Source organism: Halichoerus grypus, chromosome 5 (assembly GCF_964656455.1).
Source record: "Halichoerus grypus chromosome 5, mHalGry1.hap1.1, whole genome shotgun sequence".
NCBI lineage: Eukaryota > Metazoa > Chordata > Mammalia > Carnivora > Phocidae > Halichoerus > Halichoerus grypus.
This window is the reverse complement of record NC_135716.1, coordinates 157,180,468-157,203,889: the sequence shown is the minus strand read 5'-3', so window position 1 is coordinate 157,203,889 and position 23,422 is coordinate 157,180,468. Positions and strand designations below refer to the sequence as shown.

The window sequence follows — 23,422 nt, the reverse complement described above, 5'->3', positions numbered from 1 at the left end:
CATGCTGGCCAATGAGAAAGAAGCATCGTGTTAGGGATGGCAGAGGATGACTGAGCAATAAAACAGAAAGCACTGGGCTCTGATGATGATGGAGCCACCATATCAGCTCTGGACTGGTTATTTCCAGGTGATGTGGCTGTGATTTGCACTTTTCATCACCAATAGCCAAACCCAGGCCTAACTGATACACTTTCCTGGTATCAGCTCTCTCTGCCAACACACTCCATTCCAATTGCCTAGTTCGATCTGCTTACCTGACTGTGAGCTCATGAGGGTAGGGTCCATGTCATCTATCAAGCATGGTGCCTAATAAACCAAAAAATGTCAGTTGTATTAACAACTGTGTGAAATACACATTCAGGCATCCAGATTGGGTGAAGCTGTAGATCGGGGAGTTATGAGTATAAATGTGGTCACTGACGGGGTGGGAGAGGAAGAGTTAAAGAGAAAAGAGGGTTAAAGGAAGCGGTCCTCAGAGCTCTAACATCTAAGGTCACGTTGCGGAGGAGAAGCCCTAGAATGAGGCTGAGAAAAGCCCACCTGGGTCTGTGTCAAGGCCAGCTCTGCCCAAAGTTAAGGGCACTAGCGTTATGGGAAGCAGTAGTCAAGGGCTCAGGGTTTTAGAGTCCAGGACATCCAGGATTCCATCCTGGCTCTGCCATTCACTAGCTCTCTGACCTTAAGCAAGTTAACTAACTTCTCTGGGCCTCGGTTTCCTTATCCGCAGACGGCAGGTTAATAAGGAACTTACCTCATGGAGTTGTTGTGAAGTTAAAATTAGAGAATTCACGTAAACCACCTAGCACAGTGCTTGGCATAGAGCGAGTGGTTAACAAATGCAGGTGATTATGATTTTTGCTATTATAGTCTTTCTTGCATTCATTAACTCACTTAACAAGCAAGCTCTAGGCATTCCTCCACATGCGCCCAGGGCTTCAGCCAAAACGTATTTCCTGATATTTCCTAACACTTACCATGTTCCCTTACCCCCTTTGGCCTCACACATGCTGTTTGCTCTGCCTGAAGTGCTCTTTACTCCCCATCTGCCTGGCAAACTTGCCCTTCGAGCCTCAGCTAATAGCTCATATCCTTAAGGGACTTGCTGAGGCTTCCAGTGCTGGGTTAGATGCCGCCTCGGGGCTTGCACATGACCAGAGCTGTCTCGTTGCATAACTCCAGCGGGGGACCCGTCATACAGACCCCTGGTGTTGTGCAACGTGGCAGCCGTGCCCCTATCACTCCTCTGCTTACCTCTAGCATAATTTTTTTTTATCAGACTTTTACTGTAATTACGTATTTACCTGTTGATCTCTCTCTAGACTCTGAACTCCTCAAGGACTCTGCCTGACACCGAGTCAGGGTTCAGAGAATGGTCATCTGAACGAAGGTATCCTGGCCTCATCCCTGTATCCTGGGGTTCCCAATCTGGCCAGGGAGACAGAATGAAAAGACATGAAACATGTCAAGAACAGAGCATGCCCTGTGTGTTTCAGATAGAGGCTTTCCCAGGATGGACAAACAGAGCTCTAAGGGAGGATGCAGTGGTCAGAGTGGGGGACAGGGGCTGATGTAAAGAATGAGTATAGGGCGCCTGGGTGGCTCAGTCGTTAAGCGTCTGCCTTCGGCTCAGGTCATGATCCCAGACTCATGATCCCAGAGTCCTGGGAAGCCTGCTCTCCCTCTCCCACTCCCGCTGCTTGTGTTCTTGTTCTTGCTATCTGTCTCTGTCAAATAAATAAATAAAATCTTTAAGGAAGAAAAAAAAAAGAATGAGCATATATGGGAAGACCCAATGCCCCACACTTCTGGATTGCTCTTCTCAGTGTGGGAAGAATTCTAGCCCTCCACCTCCCATGATTTTTATCTGGCCCAAACTGAAGAAAGTTATCTTTTCAAAGCTCTTACAAGGGCATTATACATCCAAAAGGGTCTAGTTTACATTGATGCTCTTTGCCAGGCCCATTGTTATGCTGGGTCATGGCCTGAAGCAAGATAAGGTACCCAGAGGGTCTGACGTTGCTCCAAAGCTTAATTTGAGTTACCTCTACCATGGGCAGGGACCAGATTATGGGGCCCTTAGGAAAGTGTTTCTCCTCCTCAACATAGATTTAGACTATGTTGTTGTTGAAAATAAACACTTGAGTTTTGTAGGAGTGTTTATGTATTTGATCTGCATTTAACCACTCTCCTGCCATTACCACTCACCCCAAAAGGCCAAATCTGAACAATGAGGAGGAGGCATAGCTCGTCACTTCTCACTAGTGGAAAGATTTTAAAGAGACAGGACACTAAGAGTCAAAATTTCCAAGCCCATCCTGGGCTGTTTTGGTGAAGGCTATTTGCATGTGCCCCTCCATGTTCCTGCTGTAATATTCTTTTAGACCGAATAACTCAGACTCTGGGAAGTGTTCTGTTAAGTGTTTCTTATCCTGTTGATCCTATCCCATGTGGCTTAGGGGGTGAGGTTTCCTGAACAGAGACTGATGGAGATTTTGCCCAGGGGAGAACTGAAAATGTGGTCTTTCAGTGGGTGTAAGGGAAGGAAGATCTGAGACAAGAGAATAAAGTTAGGAACTGAGTGTACTCACGAGGGGACATCCTGTTAACAGGTTTTGGTTGTTTTTCCCTTGGGCAGTCATGCGACATGTATAATTTAAAATGATTTCTTCTACCCACAGGAATTCCTGCCCCTTCCGTAAAGTCTGTCACATGGATGTGGGCCTTGCCTTCATGGCAGCCTCGTGGAGTGAGCATATTCAGCAGTGGGGCTAGGGAGGAGTCCTGCAGGGTGGAAGGCTCCAGAGCAGACATGGGAGGAAGAGGAACTTCCCCGAAGGGGAATAAAATGTAGAGCAGTCCACTGTGAGGGACAAGGCAGTCAGGGTAAGGGTCAGGGCTTTGAGTAATGGTTTAGGGAATGGGAATGACCTCTTCTGGGGACTGAGAGCTTCAAGCCCAACTCCTGGCTGGAACAGAGGGTGGGGCGAAATCTTGGGAATGGGGTAGGAAAGGTGGGGGGTGGGAGCCCCTCCGTCAGTCCCAGCCCCAGTGGTGGCCTGCTTTCCCACAGGGAGCCAGGCTGTGAGCTGTGCCTGTGCATCCTCACCGCTCTCTGCTCTGTGGGAAGGTCCTTGATAGCAAGCAGGATGGCTCATGGCCACGTGAGGACACTCCCACATGCCACCGACCCTACCCTTCACCTCTCATTTCTTACTGATGGCCAGGGAAGTCCTTGGAAAGCTCATGGAGGGCTACTACCACCTTCACTTTGGCCCTGTCTATTAGCAGAAGGGAGCAAAGCTGAAAGTCTCCAGAGAGGAGTAGGGTGAGCAGAGAGGCTTAAGAATTTGCTACTTTCCCTTTGGTGGCCTCTTGCTCCCACCCAACATAAGCCCAGAGCCTGGAGTTCAGAGTAGAGATCATAGTTTACTGCCTAGGATTTAGAATACAGCTCAGCACAGCCCCAAAGTCCAGTTCCAAGCCTGGAACCCAGAGCCCAAACAAGCCCAGCCCAGGTGCAAAGTTCAGCTCAGAATGCAGCACTAAAGCCCAGAACCCAGAATTCAGACCACCAAGCCTAGAACATAATTCAGTTCCTCAGTTCAGACCCAAAGTCCAGCCAGAGCCAAAGACCAGATCTCCGAAATGAGAACCAAGTCCTGAGCCTTTAACCCAGTTCACAGCTTAGAACCCAGAGCCAGTGGGCCTGAAGCTCAGAGCCCAGAATTCAGACTAGAGTTAAGTCCAAAGTCTAGAGCACAGAACAGCCCAGAGTCCAGCTCAGAAGCTACCCAAAAGCCTAGAACCCAACACAGACCCATCTTAGCTCCAGGAGGCAAAGCCCAGCCTAATAGTTATGGGGGCCTAGAATCCCACACCCAGCCTAGCAGACCATTGATGTTCCTCCTGGTGGCAGCCCTAAAGGGAGAGATCAAGGCTGCAAGGTGAGGAGGAGGAATTCCAGATTTCAACCCTAGTCCTGGCAGGAGGGGACAAGGAGCTGGTGTTTGTGTGGTGATGGGGGAGCGTTCGGTGGGTTAGGAGGCCCTGGTCTAGAAGGTCCATCCTGGGGACTCAGATACTAGGCAAAACATAGCCTGGGGCTTTCTTTGTAAAGACTACCCCTCGGAATCCCAATGGGATGGGAAGCAGTCCCACTGCTGTTGACTTGCTATGTGACTTTGAGCAAGTCCCTTCTCTTCTCTGGTCTTACTCTCCCAGAAAGGAAATCAGAAAGTGTTTTGTTTAGACCCACAGACCCAGAAACATAGAAGAAGTGCCTATTGCAGATAGCCCCTTCATTCATTTAATCTTTCATTCATCAAATATTTACTGAACACATATAATAAATAGACTTTAAACAGGGGGATGAAATGGTTGGATTTGTTTTTGTCTGTCATTGAAGACTGGATTAGAGGGGCCCAGTTAGGGCACTGTTGCAACAGTCCAGGAGATGGCAAGTGGTAGTGCCATCTTTATAAAGTACAGATATGGTCATTTTACTCCTCTGCTCAGAATCCTTGTAATGGCTCCCCACTGCCTTCAGGACAAGGATGCAAGGCCTCTTTCCATGTTCTCAGCTTCAGGGCTTACCAATTTCCCATCCAGCAAATGGCCAGCCCCGGCTCATTGTTACTACACCCACCATCCTCCATCACTCTTCCATCTGTGCTGTTCCCTTTGCCTGGCATGCCGTTTCCTATCTCAGGAACTCTTACTCATCCTTCAGGGTTTGACTCCATCATCACCTCCTCTGTGAAGCCTTCCTAGACTTCCATCCCTCAAACAGAATCTGGCATTCTCATGTCTGTGCACTCTGACAGATGTCTATTAGGCCTTTGCCACATTGTGTAACGTAGTCTGCATATGTTTGTTTCCCTGATTAGCTGTGACTTCCTCAAAGGACAAGATCATCCATGCCTTATTCACCTCTGTGTTGCTGGGTGGGCCCAGAGTAGGCCAGTGAACCACTGACAAGGCCACCTTTATACCTCCTCCAAGTAGCTTTTATTTTTAAAAAATTGTTTGTTTTTTTTAATTTTAAGTAAATTCTATACCACATGTGGGGCTCAAACTCACGACCTTAAGACCAAGAGTTGCTTGCTCTACCAACTGACCCAGCCAGGTGCCCCTAAATTAAAAAAAAATTTAAGGCCCTAGGGCACCTGGGTGTCTCAGTCTGTTGAGCGACCGACTCTTGATTTTGGCTTGGGTCATGACCTCAGGATCATGGGATCAAGCCCCGTGTTGGGCTCCATGCTCAGCGCAGAGTCTGCTTGCCCCTCTCCCTCTGCTCTTCCCCTTGATAGAGTGTGCGCATGCTCTCTCTCTCTCAAATAAATAAATAAAATCTTAAAAAAAAAAAAATGGGGGCACCTGGGTGGCTCAGTTGGTTAAGCATCTGACTCATGGTTTCTGCTCAGGTCATGATCTCAGGGTCCTGGGATTGAGTCCCCAGACTGGCTCTGCACTCAGCGAGGAGTCTGCTGGAGATTCTCTCTTTCTCCCTCTCCCTCTGCTCCTCCTCCTGCTCACTCTCTCTCTCAAATAAATAAATAAAATCTTAAAAAAATTTTAAGGCCCTCATGTTTTAAGTTTTTATTTATTTTTAATTTTTTTAATTTTATTTTTTTTTTAAGATTTTATTTATTTATTAGAGAGAAAGAGAGCGCATGATCGGGAGGAGGAGCAGAGGGAGAGGTATAAGCAGACTACCCCCTGCCCCCTCACTGCTGAGCGGGGAGCCCGATCTGACCTAGGGCCAATCCCAGGACCCCAAGATCACCACCCAAGTCAGACGCTTAACATACTGAGCCACCCAGGTGCCCCTATTTATTATTTTTTAAAAGTTTTTATTTTAAAGCAATCTGCACCCAACGTGGGCCTAGAACTCACAACCCTGAGATCAAGAGTTATATGCTCCCCTGACTGAGCCAACCAGGTGCTCCTTTAAGTTTTCAAAAAATTTTTATTTATTTATATTTTTAATTCCAGTATAATTAACATTAAAAAAAATTTCTTAACCTCATATTTTAAGTTTTTAAACCCAGAACAGAAATGTTTTCCCACTGCCTCTTAAGCAAAGACATCTTGCCAATCAAGAGTGAATGGACCAAGGAAAGAAATTAACATATGCTAAGAGCCAACTGTAAGGTTAGTTTTGCATACACACTTTTTGTCTCGCCTGATCCTCAGGATAACACTGTGAGCTATTATTACTGATCAAATACATGAAGTTCAGAGAAGTAAGTGACCTGCCTAAAGTCACAGAACTAGCTAGAGACAGAACTATATTCAAACCCTGACAAGACTGACTCTAGGCCACACTCTTTAACGGCCCCAACTATGTTGTTCTCTTGCTCCTTAACAGCATGAGATCATGGTTACCAGGAGGCTGAAGGTAGTCACCAACAGCCAGTTCTCCAAAGGCCATAGTGGATGCAGAAGCAGCCATTACTTGGTGCTAGGTTGTCAAACCTGCTTTTTTGTGCAGATGGGTTAAAGGAGGCCTAGAGGGCAGGGTCTTAGAGCTTCCCAAGGCAGGCTCTGCTTCTGCCATGCTGGCCTTAGTCCAGCAAGTCTCTTACTCTGAAAATCTTACTCTGGGAGGGTCAAGGCCAGCAAACCAAGGCAGGGCCTCCATGCAGGAACATGGTGTGAGCACATGGAGAGCCAGGGCAGAGTCCTGGCCAGCAAGAAAGGGAGAGGTATTGCTCAGGCTTCAGCCCTGACCCCTTCTTCTGGGGCCACACTCTAAGCTCCTGCTCAGAGAGCACTTTGCCTGATCTTGTGGATCCTGAGGCTACCTGGTAGATTGGTCCAACCATTGGGGCTGACTCTGAACTACACCATGGCCTCCGATGGTGTAGCTCTCTGAGACATCTAGCTCAGAAAGGCTCTCTGGCCTACTCAGCTTCTTCCACTCCATCATTCTTACCTCTCCTCAGCAGAGTCTTCCTGGAGAGTAGGGAGGTCTCTCTCTTCTGGGAAGAATCTAGAACTTGGGAGAGTTTAGGATGAGAAGATATAGGGATACTGGCTGGTTGGTTTGGGGAGGGAACAGGTGTCCCAGGGAATCTCTGGGCACTCTCCGTCCCCCTCATCCCCCGACAACTGAGGCTCAGAAGTCAGACCCATCACCTAACCTAGTCCCGAAGCCCAGGATAGGGGACCTCCCTGGGGAGTGGTCTGTAGGCTCTTGCGGTCAGATGAATCAGTCTTGGGGCCTCTCCTGTCCTACAATTGCCCAACCAACCTCCAGGCAGGAACTAGCAGCCTCCCTGGTGACTTCAAGGGCCCTCAGATGCTTCCTCCCCAAAGAGCCTCTCTTGGGACCATCAAGAGTCCCTCCTTCCTACTTTCTGCCCTGCCTCCTCCCCATAGGGCAAAAGCTACATGGAGAGCAGCCTGGGGCATCCCCATCACAGCAGCTGTTCCAGGAAATGCTTGCTCCAGGGCCTGCCCAGTCCTTACCTCTAACCATTCCCTGGCCTCAGAGCACCACCACCCAGAATGTAAACTTCCTAGTGGCTCTCAGGCTAAGTATATGTTAAAGTATGGGCTGATTTCTTTTTTCCAGAAGTCAGGGTGGTGAGTCTGACAGTTAGGCGCGGCGGAGATCTTCCAGGGGATGACAAACTACAAGCTATCACACTTGACAGCTCGTGCACTTAGCACCGAAACCTCAACAGCTCTGCCTGCTGAGCATGTCCTGACAGCATCCGGCTGTGCTAGACACACCACCTTGTGTAACCAGACATACATCTAGCCCCTAGCTATTAACAGCAAAATTTCTCCCCTCTGACTTAAGCGGCCTTACTTGGTGAGGTTTTGGCAAGGGTACTAATAAGGGTAATCATCATTATCATCATCATCACCCTTTTCAAGTGCTCACTCTGTGCCAAGCACTGTTTTAAGCACCCCACTTAATCTTCATGCCAACCCTATTAGATAGGTACAATTATCCCCATTGGACAGTTGGGGAAAGTGAGGCTCAGAGATTTGGTAATTTGCCCAAGAGTAAACTGTAATGGTAGAGATACGAAGCCAGGGAACCTGTCTCTGGGATCTTTGCACTTAACTCTGCTGCTCTGCATCCCAAGAAGCTCTGGGAACCTGCTTGCCTCCCCCACAGGTCCTCAGGGGACTATGCAAAGGCATACAAAGAAGCCTACCAGGCTGGGCATGGTGCCCGTGAGGACATAGGCAGGTAGAGAGCAACAAGGCGAGGTGTAGGGGTGGCTCTGAAGTTCATTTGCCCAAGGCTGTGAGGTCGGGCTAGACTCAGAAGGGGTCAAGGATGGCTGGGAGGATAGTCCTATGGGGGGGAGGGGGGGTGTCTCTCTGCCCTTCAGGGAGAAGCCCTTGTCCTCACTGCTGTCCTAATGGAAAGAATGTTGCTAGGAAGAATGGGCCCAGGTCTCTGCTCCAGGCTCCAGAGGCTAATAGAGCCCTCTGCCCGTCCTGGACTGGAGCCTCAGCACAGCCCCTTGGACTCCAGGCCTGGTGGTGTGGGGGTAAAGGGGAAGGAAGGAGAGTGGCCAAGAGGGCCAATGGAGACATGTGGTCAGGATTGGAGGACATCTCTCCGTGCCGGGTTTATAACCACACTCATCATCAGAAAAGGGGGGCCTCACTCTGGGTTTATAAAACTAGTCCCTGCTTCCCCTCTCTTAGCCTCAGCTTCATCATTTATAAAACGGGGGGGGGGGGGGAATAAAAACTACCCTCCCCAGTGGTGTTGTGAGGAGTAAATGAGATGGCATATACAAAGCACTTAGCATCGTGCTTGCCCGGCATACAGTGGGAGCTCAATAATTGGGAGCTTTTGTATTAGCAGTGCTCTGCTTCTATGGCCAGCGAATGAGTGTCTCTGGAGCTATATTATGGGGCTCTGTTCCTATCAACAGTATGGATGGTGGAGTCGAAGTTGCAAGGAGCAGCCTGGATCTAAACTTAGACAGGGAAAGAGAACAGTGAGCAACAGAACCAGCATTCAGAACAATTTCTCCAGGCTGGAATAAAGCAAGATGACATTGTCCTGTGAGCTTCAAGACATTCACACAAAGCAGAGGATGGGGAGAGACCTGACTTGACCCCAGCTCTGGTGAAAGGGATCTGAATGATTTAGTTGATCACAACCTGATGGGAACTAATCATGGGAGAGAAAGGCTCTGGAGCCCAGCAGTCTTAGGCTGCATTAACAGTGTGTCGCGTCCAGACTGGGGGAAATAATAGGCCTATTGTGCTGGCGTGGTCAGGCCATATCTGGAATCTTGCATTGCTACACTGACAGGCTGGAATCGGGCCAGGAGGGGGACCAGCACAGTTTCAGCTCCAGGTACTTGTGCTAAGCACTTCCTATGCATTTTCTTGTTTCATACCCAAAACAACCCTACCAGGTAGTCACCATTAATATCTCCACTTTACATACGGGGAGGGTAACTGAGCTGCTCGGGACCAGCCACACAGCTAGTAAATGGAGGAGCCTGGGGCTTTTCCGAATGGGGTCCTCTTGTGCTTGTACCGGAGGAAGAAAGAGCATGCATCACTGAACACATATTTATTAGGTTCCTACTGAGTCAGGTCCCAGCTAGTTCATGGGGACAGCAGTGAAAGAGATGTGGTTCCTGTCTTCCTGGAGTTCACGGTCGGGGGTGGGGGGATCGAAATCACTTGTGATACGGCATGATGCTACAGGAGTGAAGATTTTAGGGCTGGTGGGATCACGGAGTCCACCGCAGCTGACTCAAACCCAGAGAAGGGAAGAGACAGAAGAGTGTCACACAGCTTGTGGTGGAGCCATGGGGGCCAGTCTGTGCCCGCTGCACGGTATTCAGCTGCTTTGCTTTGGCTCTCTCTGCTCAGCAGTGACCAAGAGCTGTGTGCCAAGATGGGAGCTGCTAGGGCATATGAGGAAGCTTGCTGTGGCCATCCTGGGGTAGCCAGACCTCATCTCTCCTCCCTGCAATCAGAGATCCCAAGAAAGAAGAAAAGGAGCCGGAAGCTGAGCAATCACAGGAACAGGGGTGAGTGGCCTTTGAGAATTCCAGCAGCCCCTTCACTAAGTAGAGCAAATGGGCCCCCACCTGACCTCTTGAGTGTCTGGGAAGCCTGGGGTGATGCGGGCATAAGGCACCCCAAGGTGGTAGAAAAGCATGTTTTCTGGATCTGTGTCTGGCGTCTGTTCCAGACTAATGTCCATCTTCTTTCAAGGACCAGATTACTCAGTCCTCTCTTTCTCAAACCTTTCCTTGATTATTTCAACCCAGAGTGCCACGTCAGCCCTGTATCTCCCAGGGCTTTTTTGTTGGGGAGACATATATACCCAGTTAGCCTTCTGGTAATTTTTGTTGAGAGGGACAGAGCAGGGCTGTTAAGAGGGAAGGCTCTGGAAAGGGGCAAAACCTGCCAGGTCTGACTCTGCCACATAACAGCTGGTTCACTTCTCTGAGTTTGCATTTCCTCAGCTATAAAATGGGGACGATAGTCCCACGCTCACGTCGTTGCCGAGAGGACTGAATGAGAGCATGTCAAGCATGGAGGAAGCTCTCCATAAAAGGCCACTGTTATTATCATCGCGTACTAGTGGTCGTGGTCCTGTCTCCTCCCCATGACTCGGGAGCCCCCTGCCAGCAGGGGCAGCGGCTGCGTAGCCTCATCTCCCTCCCCCCTCCCCTTCGCCCAGAGCCCCAGAGAAGCCAGTGTTGGAAAGAGGGAAGGGTCCGTCTTGGGGGATGAAAGAGGGACATCAATACTGAAAGTGTCAGCGCTCCATCCTCCAATCAGGTTTGGAGGAGAGGGAGACTCGACCTGACTCCTGATTTTAAAGGGGTAGGTGGGCTTCCCAGCCCCTAGCTGTTCCTAGGCGTGGGGGTCGGAAGTCGGGGGCTGTAGGCAAGACTCAGGGAGAACTCACTCTGGGGGACCTCGGGCAGCTCCCTTCCAGCCTTAGGCCTCAGTTTCCTCGTGCGTGTCAGGTGGGTGTCGCGGTCTTCTCCCCCGGGGAAGAGCCCGCGCAGCCGGACGCCGGCTTTTGAGAACGTGGCTCTGTGGCAGCGCTGCGGGGCGGCTCAGCGCGGCGGGAGCGCGAGCGCGCGGCCGCGGAGATTGGCTGGCGCGGGCCAGCAGGCTCCCTGATTGGCCGAGCCTTTAAGAGGCACGAGGGGGCGTGCAGGCGAGTGCGAGTCTCACGGCCCGCCGGCTTAGTAGCGCGCGGCGGCCGTGGCGGCGGTGGGCACGACGGGAGCCCGGGCCCGAGCGGAGGCCCGCGGAGCAGAGGAGCATCCCGGCGTCCCGGTCCCCGGCGGCGTGGCCCGCGGGTCATGGCCAAAGGAGAGGGCGCGGAGAGCGGCTCCGCCGCGGGGCTGCTGCCCACCGGCATCCTCCCGGCCGCTGAACGGCCGGCCCAGGTGAAGGTGAGGGCCCGGTCCCCCCACCCCCGGGCGGGGGGAGGAGGGAGGGGGGAGGGGGGAGGTGAGGGCGAGCTGAGTTGGGGACGTCGAGGGAGAGGCTTGGTTCCGGGACGCGTTGGGCTAGCCGGGGACAGGCGGGCTCCGCTGCAGGGGAGGCCCGGGGGTGCCCTGGGGACGGGGGCTGATGGAGAAGTTTCGTAGGCACCGGCGCCCCCTTTTGCTCACCCCCACCCCGCATCTCTACCGAGCCGCCTGACAGAAGCTTTACGTTGTGCCCGGCTCTGCTGAGCGGGTTTCAGTTCCTCTGTGACGAGTGGCTTCGGTTTGACACCCGGAAAGCAAGGCAGATCACAGAGATCTGGGAAAACCCTGTTAATTCCCCATTTCTCAGCCCCCTACTCCCCACCCACAGGCCCACGCTCGCGCCTCAGCTCTGCGGTGAGGGCCGCTCAGGTTCATTCATAAGAACGAGAGCTACTTCCGAGGCGTTTGTGTGAGTGTGGGTGTTGGCGCCCGCGGTGCTTTGCGCGTCTTGACCTTCAACCCCATCCCCAGTTCTCTTGGACCTAATGAAGAACCTAATGAAATCGGGAGGCTCCAGGGGGAGTGGATCCCAGGCAACACATATCTGCCTTTTCCTTTTCGTTTTATTAACCGGTCCCTGCAAGGAGCCAGGGTGAGCAGTTCTGGGGCTACCACATCTGAGTAATCTCCACTTTCCCCCCAGGGCAACCTCAATCTTCCTAGTGCTCCACCTAGATGGGGCCCCGGCACCCAGAGGCCTTTCCTCCCCTCTCCAAGATTCCCTAGGAGCTGGAGATGGGGGATAGCAAGAGGGAGGGTAGGACAGCTCCTGGGCTGGCCTGAAGCTCTGGCTGCCTACAGGGGCCAGGGTGGCTCAGGGACAGATGAAGGAACAGCTGTGCCCGCAGCCAGCTGGGCTGGGCCCCTACAGCTTCTAGAGTCTTCACCCAGTAGGCAGGTGGGTCCTGGCCTCTGAACTAGGGCGGGAGCAGGGGCTGGGCTTAGGCGGCTCTTGGCAGCAAGAGGATTTTCAGGTTGCGGCGGGTGGTGCTGGGTGGGGACAGGTCCACTGCTGGAGCATGCTCCCACTCCAACTTGAAAAGAGCATGGCTGAGACCCTGGGGGGAGTCTTTTAGGGATGGTGGGCTGCCAAATTAACTCAGAATCTGGAGATGGGGTGGCTTAGGGGCAACGTCCTCCACATGGATTCCCCTTTTCCAGGTTCCTAAGATAGAGAATACCTTTACCTTTCTTTTCTTGTGGGAAGTGAGCTCTCCCTGGGTGGGAACAGGGCAAGGCAGACTTGTTCCTCCTGGCAAAGTTGGCTGGAGGGATGGTCCTGCCTCTGGAACTTTTTAGGATGGAGGCCAGGATCTTGGGTCTTTTTTCATCCTTTCCTCTTCTTCCCAGAAGGAACCCAAGAAGAAACAACAGTTGTCCATTTGCAACAAGCTTTGCTATGCAGTTGGGGGGGCCCCCTACCAGGTGACAGGCTGTGCCCTGGGGTTCTTCCTGCAGATCTACCTGTTGGATGTGGCTCAGGTAAGTGGGATGAGCCTGCCAGGGCTCCTCCAGCATCCTGAGGTGGGGCAGACTAGGGACTGTCTCATCTGTGAAATGGGAATGGAATCCTTACTTTGCTGCCTCTCAGAGTTGGCAGTGGATGGAGAAATAAGAAGGCTTTGGAAAGTATCCAGCAGGGGAATCTATCCGCTCCAGGAGTCTCAGCTGGCAAGGTCAGGCAACTTCTCCTTGCCTGGCAAGAGCAACAGAACCTGGAGGGGTAGGTGATGGCATGAGGGAGAATGGAGCCTGCTAGTGACACTTGTTCTAAGAAGAGACTGGCACACCATGTCCCCACTGGACAACAGTCAGCTGGCCCCGCTCAGGGGCGGCTAGATATTGCCAGGCTTATAGACAAGGCAAAGCTCACCTTCACCTAAGAAGCAGAGGCATGTCAGTGGGCAGAGGGGCCCCCAAGTGCCGGGCTCAGGTAAGGTGCCCAATGTATGGGGTCTTTGACTAGGAGAGGTACTTAGGGTGAACCAGGGCTCTGCTCTGTTTTGAAAAGCTTCGGCCAGGAGCCTGACATCCTGAGAATTCACCTTGCCTGGATGGGAGAATGGGAAGCTCAACAGCCATGGCTTTGGGGCTCACACACTGCACTGGCTGTCTTTTCTATGTAGCATCTGACTCCGCAAGCAAACCATCTTAGTTGTATCCATTTCTAGGTGGGGAACACTAAGCCCCAGAAAGCACAAATAACTTCATTCAAGCAGCTAGTTTTGGAACAAGTCCCATGGGCTGGGTCCCCTAAGTGAGGTGCAAATATGAGGAACCTGCAATCCAAGCGTAGAACTGTTGTCAGGAGTGGGAGGGTAGGGCAAGTCGGATTGGGGTAGCTACAGCGTGGGAGAGGCTGCTAGCTTCCCCGCTCCCTGGAGCAAAAGCAATAGTAGAGCCTTGACGGATATAAGGAAGAGTCTTCTCTTCCAAAGAAGCCATCTCTTTTGGCCTAAAAGGTTTGTGGAGAGGGGAATAGCTTGACTGGATAGCGACAGGCCACTTTCTAAAAGCATCTAAAGATTCCTTTTTCCACATCCAAGATAGAGCTTGACCTGCAAGACAGGGATTTTAACTCCGGTTCTATAAGAGAGGGATCATAACTCCCATTATACAGATGGGGAAATTGAGGCCCACTGTGGTCACCCAGCAAATGCTCATTCTGATATCAGGTGGTTGGAGCTCAGGGCTATGAGAGCGAAGCAAGGAAAGGATTCTGGATTCATTCTAATGGGTGGGAGTGTTTTCAAGGGCAGTGGAAGGGAGGACATAAGGGAGCAGATCTGGGAAAATGTCTAAGGCACACGCTGCTACTGACTGCTATCAGAGAACTGTTACTATCACCATTAACAGGCAAGTGAAGATGCTTAAGGCCTGGGTGAGAGCAGCGCACAGTCCCAGGGGCCTGGACGAGATGGGGAGGGGGCCCCTGCTTTTGCCTACTATTCAGGGTTGAGGTGAGTAGAAGGATGAAGGGGTCATCTTCTACCTGTTCCCCATTCCAGGTGGACCCTTTCTCTGCCTCCATCATCCTATTTGTGGGCCGAGCTTGGGACGCCTTCACAGACCCCCTGGTGGGCTTCTGCATTAGCAAATCTTCCTGGACCCGCCTGGGCCGCCTCATGCCCTGGTGAGTAGAAGAGACTCCTTTGAGGTGGCAGAAGGCAGGGCATTTGGCATGTCTACTAACTCTTGATCCTTCCATCTGGCTTGTCACAGACTGTGGGGTGAAGAGAAGAAATGACAAAAAAACCCAAGTGTCGAAACCCTGTCTGAGGCCTCAGCTGCCCCAGGCATGGGCACTGGGATGCCCTGCCAATTCATTCCCAGGCTGGCCAAACTGCTAGACTGAGCAGCTTCCCCTACACCAGGCCCCATTCCTCCCCGAGGCCCATTCCCTTCAGTGAAGCTGGAATTCTAACGTCTCCCACACAGTCATTTCCCATAGTGGCAGAGATAGCGGCTGCATAGTGGCTGAGAGGTTAAACTCTGAAACCAGCCTGCCTCAGTTTCACCACCCCCAGTTGTGCAGCCCTGGGCAAGTCACTTAACATCTCTGAGCCTCAAGTTTCTTCATCTGCCAAGTGGAGATAATAATTATGCCTATCACTTTGGTTTATCGTGAAGATCACATATTTTTTATATGTGAAGTACTTAGAACAGTGCTAGGCACATACTAAGTAATATATAATTTGGCACCCCTTCAGAGTAGCTCCTGTTGGGGCAAGGCTGGAGGGTAATGCCCAGAATGGGATAGCAGACCCATAACCTCTGGCCCCTTGGATAATATAAACTACCTTTTCCCTTGATAGAGAGCCTGCACTACTCAGCCTCGGGCTACAGGGCAAGGTTGGGGGAGGTAGTACACCATAGATCAGACAGCAAAGGCAGACACACAGGACAGGCTGACAGGCTGGAGCTCTGGTTCCCTCCAGGACATCCTGCTTGGTGGGGGGAGGGGGGTGGACATACCCCTTTCATCTCCAGCCCATCCAGGCTCAAGTGGGCGCCTTCCTGCCCCAGGGGTGCCCATACCTGGTCTCCGGCCTTCAAAGCTCTTCCCACAGCCCCCACCCCACCCCCACAACTTCCTTTCCCACGAGGCCCCCCTCCCACCACAATCCCGCCAGCCTCTGGCTAAGGCCCAAATTGGGGCCTTTGATCCAGGCTTCTTGGCAGGGGGCGGGGGGGGGGGGAGGTAGGAAGGAGGAGAGGGGGGCGGTGGCAGGAAGGCAGGAGAGCCTGCCTTACCTGGACAGGCTGCCCAGGTAGGAGGCAGGCTGCCCCACCCCCCCACCCACCTGAGTCCCTGGCAGCCGGTAGGAGGTGGGGCTTTGCTGCCACATCTCCTCATGAGGCATAGCCAATGGGAGGCAGCTACTCAGGACAGGCCTTTGTGGTGGCCGCAGCAGCTGGGTTACTTCCAGTCACATTCGGTTCCTCAGCGGAGAGGAGAGGAGTGTTTGACGAAGGCTGACGGAAGGAGCCCTTGTTCTCTGAGGAGACACGTGGATTCGGGCAGGAGGGAGGGGGGCAGAGAGGGAGAGCCGAGGAGGCCCTCCCTGTGGGAAGTAGGATCTGAGGGCCTCACGCTGGGCAGGTGTGGCAGCCAGTTCGGTGAAGTTGCTGAGGGCCCTTCAGGCTGCTTTTTGTCTTAACACGGTGTCTGTGTACATGTCCTCACCTGTCTGGGTGATAATTCCTGGTGATACCTCTTGAATGGTAACCTCCACCCCTGTGTCTGAGTGCCCACTGGATCACTCAGTGGACTGAGGGGCTGCCGTGCAGGGGATGGGACCTCCTTCCTGTCCCTACCACAGTAAGGACCTAGGTCCCTCAGGCCTGGGACCCGGCACCTTCTTTTAGTGTGGGAAGAGGCTGGGCCTTTCAGGTTTATCAGCCCCGTGGCCCACTATCCTTCCAGGCCTCAGAGCAGCCCTTGCCCTCAGCCAGCACTTAAAATCCACCCTTCAGACCAGGAAGACTTTGACAGACACTTTCCCTGCAGTTCCCGAGGCCACCTGGTGAGAGGCAGGGTATGCACAGGGTCACGTGGGCGGGCGGGGATGCAGCAGGGCTGGGCCTGGGGTCTGATTCCCTGGCTGAGGACCTGTGCTCTCCTGCCGAGCTTTCCCAGTGTGATAGTCACAGCAAGCACTTACTGTGTCCCAGGCACCGTTCTACATTTTAATATCAACTTTATTAAAGCCTCAAAACTACTTCCACTCTATGAAATGGAACCAAAGTCCTTCCCGTGGCCTGCAAGGCCTTACATGACCTGGTACTCCGTGTCCTCCAACCCCGTCTCCTAATGCCATCCCCTCTGCTCACTCCACTCCAGCCCCGATGGCCTCCTTGCTACTCCCCAGACCTGCCTGAGCACCTCTGTGCTGACTGTTCTTGCCCAGCACACTTTTGCCTCAGACAACTGCAAGGCCAACTGCCTCCTCTCGGTCAAGTCTTGGCCCAGATGTCAGCTTCTCAACGAGGGCTCCCTTGTCTACTCTGTTATCAGTTGTAGCCCCATACTCCCAATCCCCTTTAGCCTGCTTTCTGTTCTCCGTAGCACTTAATCACCTTCTAATGGTATAGAATTTTTAAAAATCGTGGTAAAATATACATAACATAAATTTTGCCATTTTAACCATTTTTTTTGAAAGATGTATTTATTTATTTGAGAGAGAGAGCGAGCAGGGGGAGGGGCAGAAGGAGAGGGAGAATCCTGAAGCAGACTCCCTGCTGAGCACGGAGCCTGGCAAGGGGCTCAATCCCAGGACCCCGAGATCATGACCTGAGCCGAAATCAAGAGTCCGCTGCTAATTGACTTGAGTCACCCAGGCACCCCGCCATTTGAGCCATTTTTAACTGTACAGTTTAGTGTCGTTCAGTATATTCTCGTTGTACTACCACCACTACCATCCATCTCCAGAACTTTTTCATCTTCCCAAACTGAAACTCTGTACCCAGAAAAAATAACTCCCCGTACCTCCCTCCCCACAGCGCCTGGTAACCACCATTCTACTTTTTGTCTCTGAATTTGACTACTGTAGGTCTCTTGTAGGCGGGATCATGCAATACTTGTCCTTTTGTGACGGACTTACTTCACTTAGCATAATGTCTTCAAGGTTCATTTGTGTTGTAGCATGTGTCAGACTTTCATTCCCTTTTAAGCCTGAATAATACGTATATAACTTTTACATTATGTTTATTTTTCATTTGCCAACTAGAATACAAGTTCCACCGGGCAATAACTTTTGTCTGTTTCATTCACTGATCCATCCTAAGTCATAAGAATAGTGCTTTGCTTAGCCCATATTCAGCACTTGAATATTTCTTGAGTGAAGGTTGAATGTAGTTAGGTGCTATTACTATTTTCTTTTTATGGATGAGAAAATGAGCCTCCGAGAAGTTAAATAACTTGCTCAAGTCCAAGTTATTTATAGTTATTGGTACAGCCAGAATTGGATTCCTGAAGAATGGTTCCAAAGGCCTTCCTCTTAGCCCCTGCTCTCTGCTGCCTTTTTATACTGATGACATGAAGTCAGTCCGTCCTGAGGTCTAACCACTTTTGCAGTGGTGTGGGATGCACCAGTGGGAAGGCAGACATTTACCCTCCCTTAGAGTGATTTCACTAGGCCTGGTCCTTCGCCTGGAGTTGGCCTTCCCAACCCGTGTGTGTGCGCCCACAGTGTGTGTATATGTGTGCTCACGAGGGATGTGTGTGCACATGTAAGAACACCAATGTTGGGGTTGCTCCTTCTTCCCGCCTCCCTGCCCTACCACCCGAGGTTTCACTGCCATTCGCGGTTCCCCCAGCCCATAGGAAGCCCCTGCCTCTGGAGCCCTCTCCACTGGGGAGACTAGGCAATCCTCCGCATCTGACCTCATGCTCCATGCTCAGGATTTCAGTCCAGGGGCCCTGTTGCAGTCTGCGCTTCTGGCTTGGCCATCAGCCTTTCCCAGAGACCCTGGGGTGGGTGGATTCAGGGAGAAGAATTTCCTTCCCGGCAGGCACCCTGTGGGACTACAGAGCAGTCCAGGCTGACCCCAGAACTTGGGGTTTTGGCATCCAGCCCCTACTCAGACCCTCCCCCCTTCCCCAGGATCATCTTCTCCACACCCCTGGCCATCATTGCTTACTTCCTCATCTGGTTCGTGCCTGACTTCCCACAGGGCCAGGCCCTGTGGTACCTGCTTTTCTATTGCCTGTTTGAAACACTGGTCACGGTGAGTGTGGGTGCCTCCCCTTGGTGTCTGGGGGGAGGAATGAGGGCAGTCCCCGGGGCCTGTAGGGTTGGTGCCAGAAGCCACATCTGCTTGTCCATCGTCTGACTGGCCGAGGGCCTCTCTTCCATGCCAGTGTTTCCACGTTCCCTACTCAGCTCTCACGATGTTCATCAGCACAGAGCAGAGTGAGCGGGATTCTGCCACTGCATATCGTAAGTGTCTCTCCAGCCCGCTGATCCATCCCCCAGGGACCATGGGGATTGTTCCCTGACCCTCCTGCCACATTTCTTCCCTTGCTGGGAATGGATGTAAAACCATCTCAAAAATAACTTGATCCCTTTATTGCTCTGGTGAGAACAGAGAGGTGCAGGGGCTAGCCAGAGGTCACACCGAGCAAGGCCGTAAGTGCAGGCCAAGGTGCATCTGCCCCACCACTGGATATCCACCCTCCTGGAACAACTGCCATCACCTGGGGCCTCTACCCACCTGGCCTTCCTCCCTGGAGGCCGACAAGCCATGAGGCCCCTCCAAAGGACCTTTTTACTGTTCAGGGATGACTGTGGAGGTACTGGGCACAGTGCTGGGCACAGCGATCCAGGGGCAAATCGTGGGCCAAGTGGATACGCCTTGCCTCCAGGACCCCAAGGACTCTTCACTGGCTATGGAAGGTGCCAATCGGACACAGAGCACCACCTCACTCAAAGAAACGGTGAGGCCCTTGGCTACGCAGAGATTTAGGGATATGAGGCACAATGGGGTGGTTTGCAGTCATCCTCAACATCGTCCATGTTTATTAAGTGTTGGGCATTTGATCTACAAACTGTTAATATGCCCACTTTTCAGATAAGGAAACTGACTCATAGAGAGGCTGAATAATTTGGCCAGGGTCACAGAACTAGTGACTTAACTAGATTTGGGGAGATGTGAACTATGGGCTCTCACCCTCCACAGCCTGGCTTCTTAACATTCCGTTCCTCTGGACTTTGCCCAGCCGTGGGAAGTGGCAGCCGGCCCAGGATGATTCTCCCATTTCACAGGTGGAGACAGTGAGGCCCCAGAGAAGGGACTGGTCCATGGAGTGGAGCTGCTGAGAGCTGGGATGAGATCAGACTGACTGTCACTTTTATCTCCTTTGTAGCAAAATGCATACCTGCTGGCGGCAGGGGTCATTGCCTCCATCTACGTCGTCTGTGCTGTCATCCTGACCCTGGGCGTGCGGGAGCAGAGAGGTGAGGGGTCCCCGGGGAGCGCTGTAGGCCCCAGCACCGCATGGCTTTGTCCCTCTGCCTGGCCTCACTCAGGCTTTGGCAGCAGCCTCTGCTCCTTCCTCACTGTCTTCTCTGGCCCCCAGAACCCTATGAGACTCAGCAGGCTGAGCCGATGTCCTTTTTTCGGGGCCTCCGGCTGGTCATGAGCCATGGCCCATACGTCAAGCTTATTGCTGGCTTCCTCTTCACCTCCCTGGCTTTTATGGTGAGTGGGGGGGCCTGACGTGCTCAGCCTTGAGAGTAGGGCGGGTGCAAGAGGGGTGGGGTAAAACAAGGACAGGGATATGACGAAGCCTGAGGGACGGGTGGAATGGGGGCAGGGTGAGCAGAGGTCCTGGGAGCATGGGGAAGCCTGGGCTCTGACATCACTTCTTTCCTTGCATTTCCTTCCCCCTACCCTGCCCATCCCCCAGCTGGTGGAGGGGAACTTCGCCTTGTTTTGCACCTACACCTTGGGCTTCCGAAACGAATTCCAGAATCTGCTCCTGGCCATCATGGTGTGTGTGGGGCCCCGAGGGTGGGTAGGCAGCCTGGGCTTTGAGATGGTTCTTTAGATAGTCAGAGGATGTTTCCCAGACTGGCTAAGGTTAGGAGGGATGTGGGAGGAGTCTCAGAATCACTGGTTGGATCTGACGCACAATTGCTTAGGCAAGACTGTGAAAGATTTGGGGCAAGATATTCCAGTAAAGAACATAGCAAAGGCCAAGGCGTGGAGGCCAGGAACTTGGAGACTTTGTGCTCAGCTGTGGCTCAGAGAAGGTAGGAGATAAGACTGGGACTAGCATTCAGCTCCCCTGGAGAGCCGTCAAAGGGGCCTGTCAGCTTCCTCAGTGCCCAGAGGGTATCATCTGGCTGCCCGCAGGCAAGGCTAGGAATATCTTTGAGGTCCTGGGAAGGGCAGCAGGGGTTTATGACTAACCCACTTCCCTCACTCCCGACTGTGCATCCCCAGCTCTCGGCCACGTTCACCATTCCCATCTGGCAGTGGTTCCTAACCCGATTTGGCAAGAAGACGGCGGTATACATTGGGATCTCAGTGAGTGGGGCTGAAGGGGTGGGGCCTGGGCTTAGTTGGGGTTTGCTGGTCGAAGTCCCCAGGCTGACTCATCTTCCTGTGCCCGCCCCTTCCACTAGTCAGCAGTGCCATTTCTCATCTTGGTGGCCTTCATGGAGAGTAACCTGATTGTCACCTACGTGGTAGCTGTGGCAGCCGGCATCAGTGTGGCAGCGGCCTTCTTACTGCCCTGGTAAGTGCGTACCGGCCCACCTGGCTATGTCCGCCAGCCCCCTACCCCCTACCTCTGAAGCTCCTTGCAGGGAATTCTGCAGGGGCTTCTCCTGCAGACCATTCTGTGGGTCCAGGTTGGGGGGGGGGCAGGTCTCTCCTGTACAGTTGTAGAGGTTGTGAACTGTGCGAGAAGACCTAACCAAGGTGCGAGATGGGGGGCTTAAATCTGGTCTGTGTTCTATTCGCCAAGCTGCATACCTAGAATGGGGCTCCATCTCAGAGGAGGGGGCCGGCCTTCTTACCACTATGAAGTTGCCATGTCTTCACAGAGCTGTGTGCCCTGGGGATACAAAAGTCCCAGAGGGCCACCTCTTCTTACTGACACCACAGAGGTGCCATATGGGCTAGTGGGGACCCTGGAGTGCTGGGTGGGTGAGTCCTCATGATCGCCACCATGCTGCAGGTCCATGCTGCCTGATGTCATCGACGACTTCCACCTGAAGCAGCCCCAGTCTCATGGAACTGAGCCCATCTTCTTCTCCTTCTATGTCTTCTTCACCAAGTTCGCCTCTGGAGTCTCCCTGGGCATCTCCACCCTCAGTCTTGAGTGAGTGCGGCGGGGTCCTGGAGCAGCGCTGGGCAGGGCCAAGCCCCAGGTGCCCCGCCCTCACCACCCTCCTGCTCCCTGGGTCCCACAGCTTTGCCGGGTACCAGACCCGTGGCTGCTCACAGCCGGCACGTGTCAAGTTCACCCTGAAGATGCTGGTGACCATAGCTCCCATAGCCCTTATCCTGCTAGGCCTGCTGCTCTTCAAGCTGTACCCCATCGATGAGGAGAAGCGGCGGCAGAACAAGAAGGCCCTGCAGGCTCTGAGGTGAGAGCGGGGAGGCAGAGGAGGGGGGCATCATCCTATCTAAACCCTCAGCCCCTGCCTCTTGTGGCCAAGGCCTGGCTTACCTCCTGCACATCTTCCCTAGAAGCCTCCTCCCTAATGGCAGCTGACTCAGCTCCGATCCTTAGCTGCACGCCAGGCAGTGTGCTGGGTGGTTTTGCATTTATTCTTTCAGCAGATACTTATTGGAAACCCACTAGGTGCCAGGCATTGCTCTAGTGAATGAAACAGACAGAATCCCTGCCCTCACGGAGTTTATACACTTCAGGGACTGCGCATTCATGATCTCCTGCAGTCCTTTGACACCCCTAGGTGTCGGGAGATCCCGATCCCCACTCCGAGCCTTAACCAGGAAGAGTAACCGGCCCCTCCGAGAAGGAGTAGAACTGGGGTTTGAGCGCTGGCATTTTCACTCCACAGCCTGCATTCTTCAGAGCTCTCTCGGCATGCAGGACCTCAGGTGTGGCCTGAGGCTGCCTTTCTGGAGACCAGAGGGCACGGTGAAGTGAATCAGGCCAGTTCATCAGCCAGCCCAGGTCAAAGCGTAGTCCCAGGGCTTCTGGTGCCCTGTGGGCAGCAAGAACTACAAACAGACCGACTGGCAGTTTCTGCGTTGAGAGTAGGAGTGAGCAAACTGTCTACTTCCTGTCGTTTAGACTCGCCTGACAGCTGGCTGGCTAAGACTGTAGGGCCAGGGTCCTCGGAGGACCAAGGCAGCTGGGGAAGGGGAGGGGTGAGGACGCCTCCTCCAGCCCGTGTCCTCTGGCTCTTGCAGGGAGGAGGCCAGCAGCTCTGGCTGTTCTGACACAGACTCTACGGAGCTGGCCAGCATCCTCTAGGGCCGTCCGTGTTGCCCGAAGCCACCATCCACAGGGCCTGGGTCCCAGACCACAGGAGAGATCAGGGCCTGCTTGCCTGTTCGCTGAGTAGCTGGTCTCCAGGTGTTCTGAAGGGAGCCAAAGACTCGAGAGTAAGTGGCCCAGGACACTTCCTGTGCCTGCCGTGGGGAGGGCTGTTCATGCAGCCTCCTGCCTCACATCTGCCTGCCCACGGGGCCAAGCCCCGGGGCTGCTACTGTGAATATGCCATGGACTGATGGGGCCTAGCCTGGAACACTAATGTAGAAACGTTTTATACAGAGACTAATTAATAACTTAATGACCATGTATATAGCAATGTGTATGTATGTATGTGTCTGTGAGCTATTAATGTTATTAATTCTCATAAAAGCTGGAAACCAGAGGTGCTTATTTCGGTCTTTACCCTCAGCCCCTCACTGAGCCCTTCGGTGCCAAGACAGGGACA

At 52.9% G+C, this 23,422-nt stretch overlaps 3 protein-coding genes across 19 annotated transcripts in view; 1 reads left to right on the top strand and 2 right to left on the bottom strand.

The window, feature by feature from the left end:
- TRIT1 (tRNA isopentenyltransferase 1) overlaps positions 1–23,422 on the bottom strand; it is a 196,679-nt gene that overhangs the window by 89,734 nt on the left and 83,523 nt on the right. The gene's annotated exons all lie outside the window — the stretch shown is intronic.
- MYCL (MYCL proto-oncogene, bHLH transcription factor) overlaps positions 1–23,422 on the bottom strand; it is a 91,166-nt gene that overhangs the window by 23,958 nt on the left and 43,786 nt on the right. The window contains exons 1-3 of one of the 4 annotated variants that reach the window (XM_078073342.1): positions 10,919–11,172; positions 6,938–7,000; positions 1,302–1,425 (exon numbers count right to left, since the gene is read on the bottom strand). The exons of 1 other annotated variant lie outside the window; for it this stretch is intronic. The gene's annotated coding sequence lies outside the window, so the exon portion shown is untranslated. Of the gene's footprint in view, positions 1–1,301; positions 1,426–6,937; positions 7,001–10,918; positions 11,173–23,422 lie in introns of those variants that run through there. 2 more of the 4 variants (XM_078073343.1, XM_078073344.1) reach the window with 2 other exon arrangements.
- The window catches only part of MFSD2A (MFSD2 lysolipid transporter A, lysophospholipid), a 54,484-nt gene continuing 42,254 nt past the window's right edge, over positions 11,193–23,422 (top strand). For 6 of the 13 annotated variants that reach the window (XR_013448232.1, XR_013448231.1, XM_078073331.1 and 3 more), the window contains exons 1-13: positions 11,193–11,417; positions 12,849–12,980; positions 14,507–14,631; positions 18,605–18,728; positions 18,862–18,940; positions 19,280–19,437; positions 19,867–19,957; positions 20,080–20,201; positions 20,410–20,493; positions 20,949–21,032; positions 21,131–21,243; positions 21,688–21,831; positions 21,923–22,099. Coding sequence is in view for 11 of the 13 variants with exons in the window: in XM_078073331.1 (XP_077929457.1) it covers positions 11,325–11,417; positions 12,849–12,980; positions 14,507–14,631; positions 18,605–18,728; positions 18,862–18,940; positions 19,280–19,437; positions 19,867–19,957; positions 20,080–20,201; positions 20,410–20,493; positions 20,949–21,032; positions 21,131–21,243; positions 21,688–21,831; positions 21,923–22,099 (1,526 nt within the window). In the remaining 2 variants the exon portion in view is untranslated. Of the gene's footprint in view, positions 11,418–12,848; positions 12,981–14,506; positions 14,632–18,604; positions 18,729–18,861; positions 18,941–19,279; positions 19,438–19,866; positions 19,958–20,079; positions 20,202–20,409; positions 20,494–20,948; positions 21,033–21,130; positions 21,244–21,687; positions 21,832–21,922; positions 22,100–22,537; positions 22,655–22,892; positions 23,358–23,422 lie in introns of those variants that run through there. The other 7 variants (XM_078073340.1, XM_078073337.1, XM_078073336.1 and 4 more) reach the window with 4 other exon arrangements.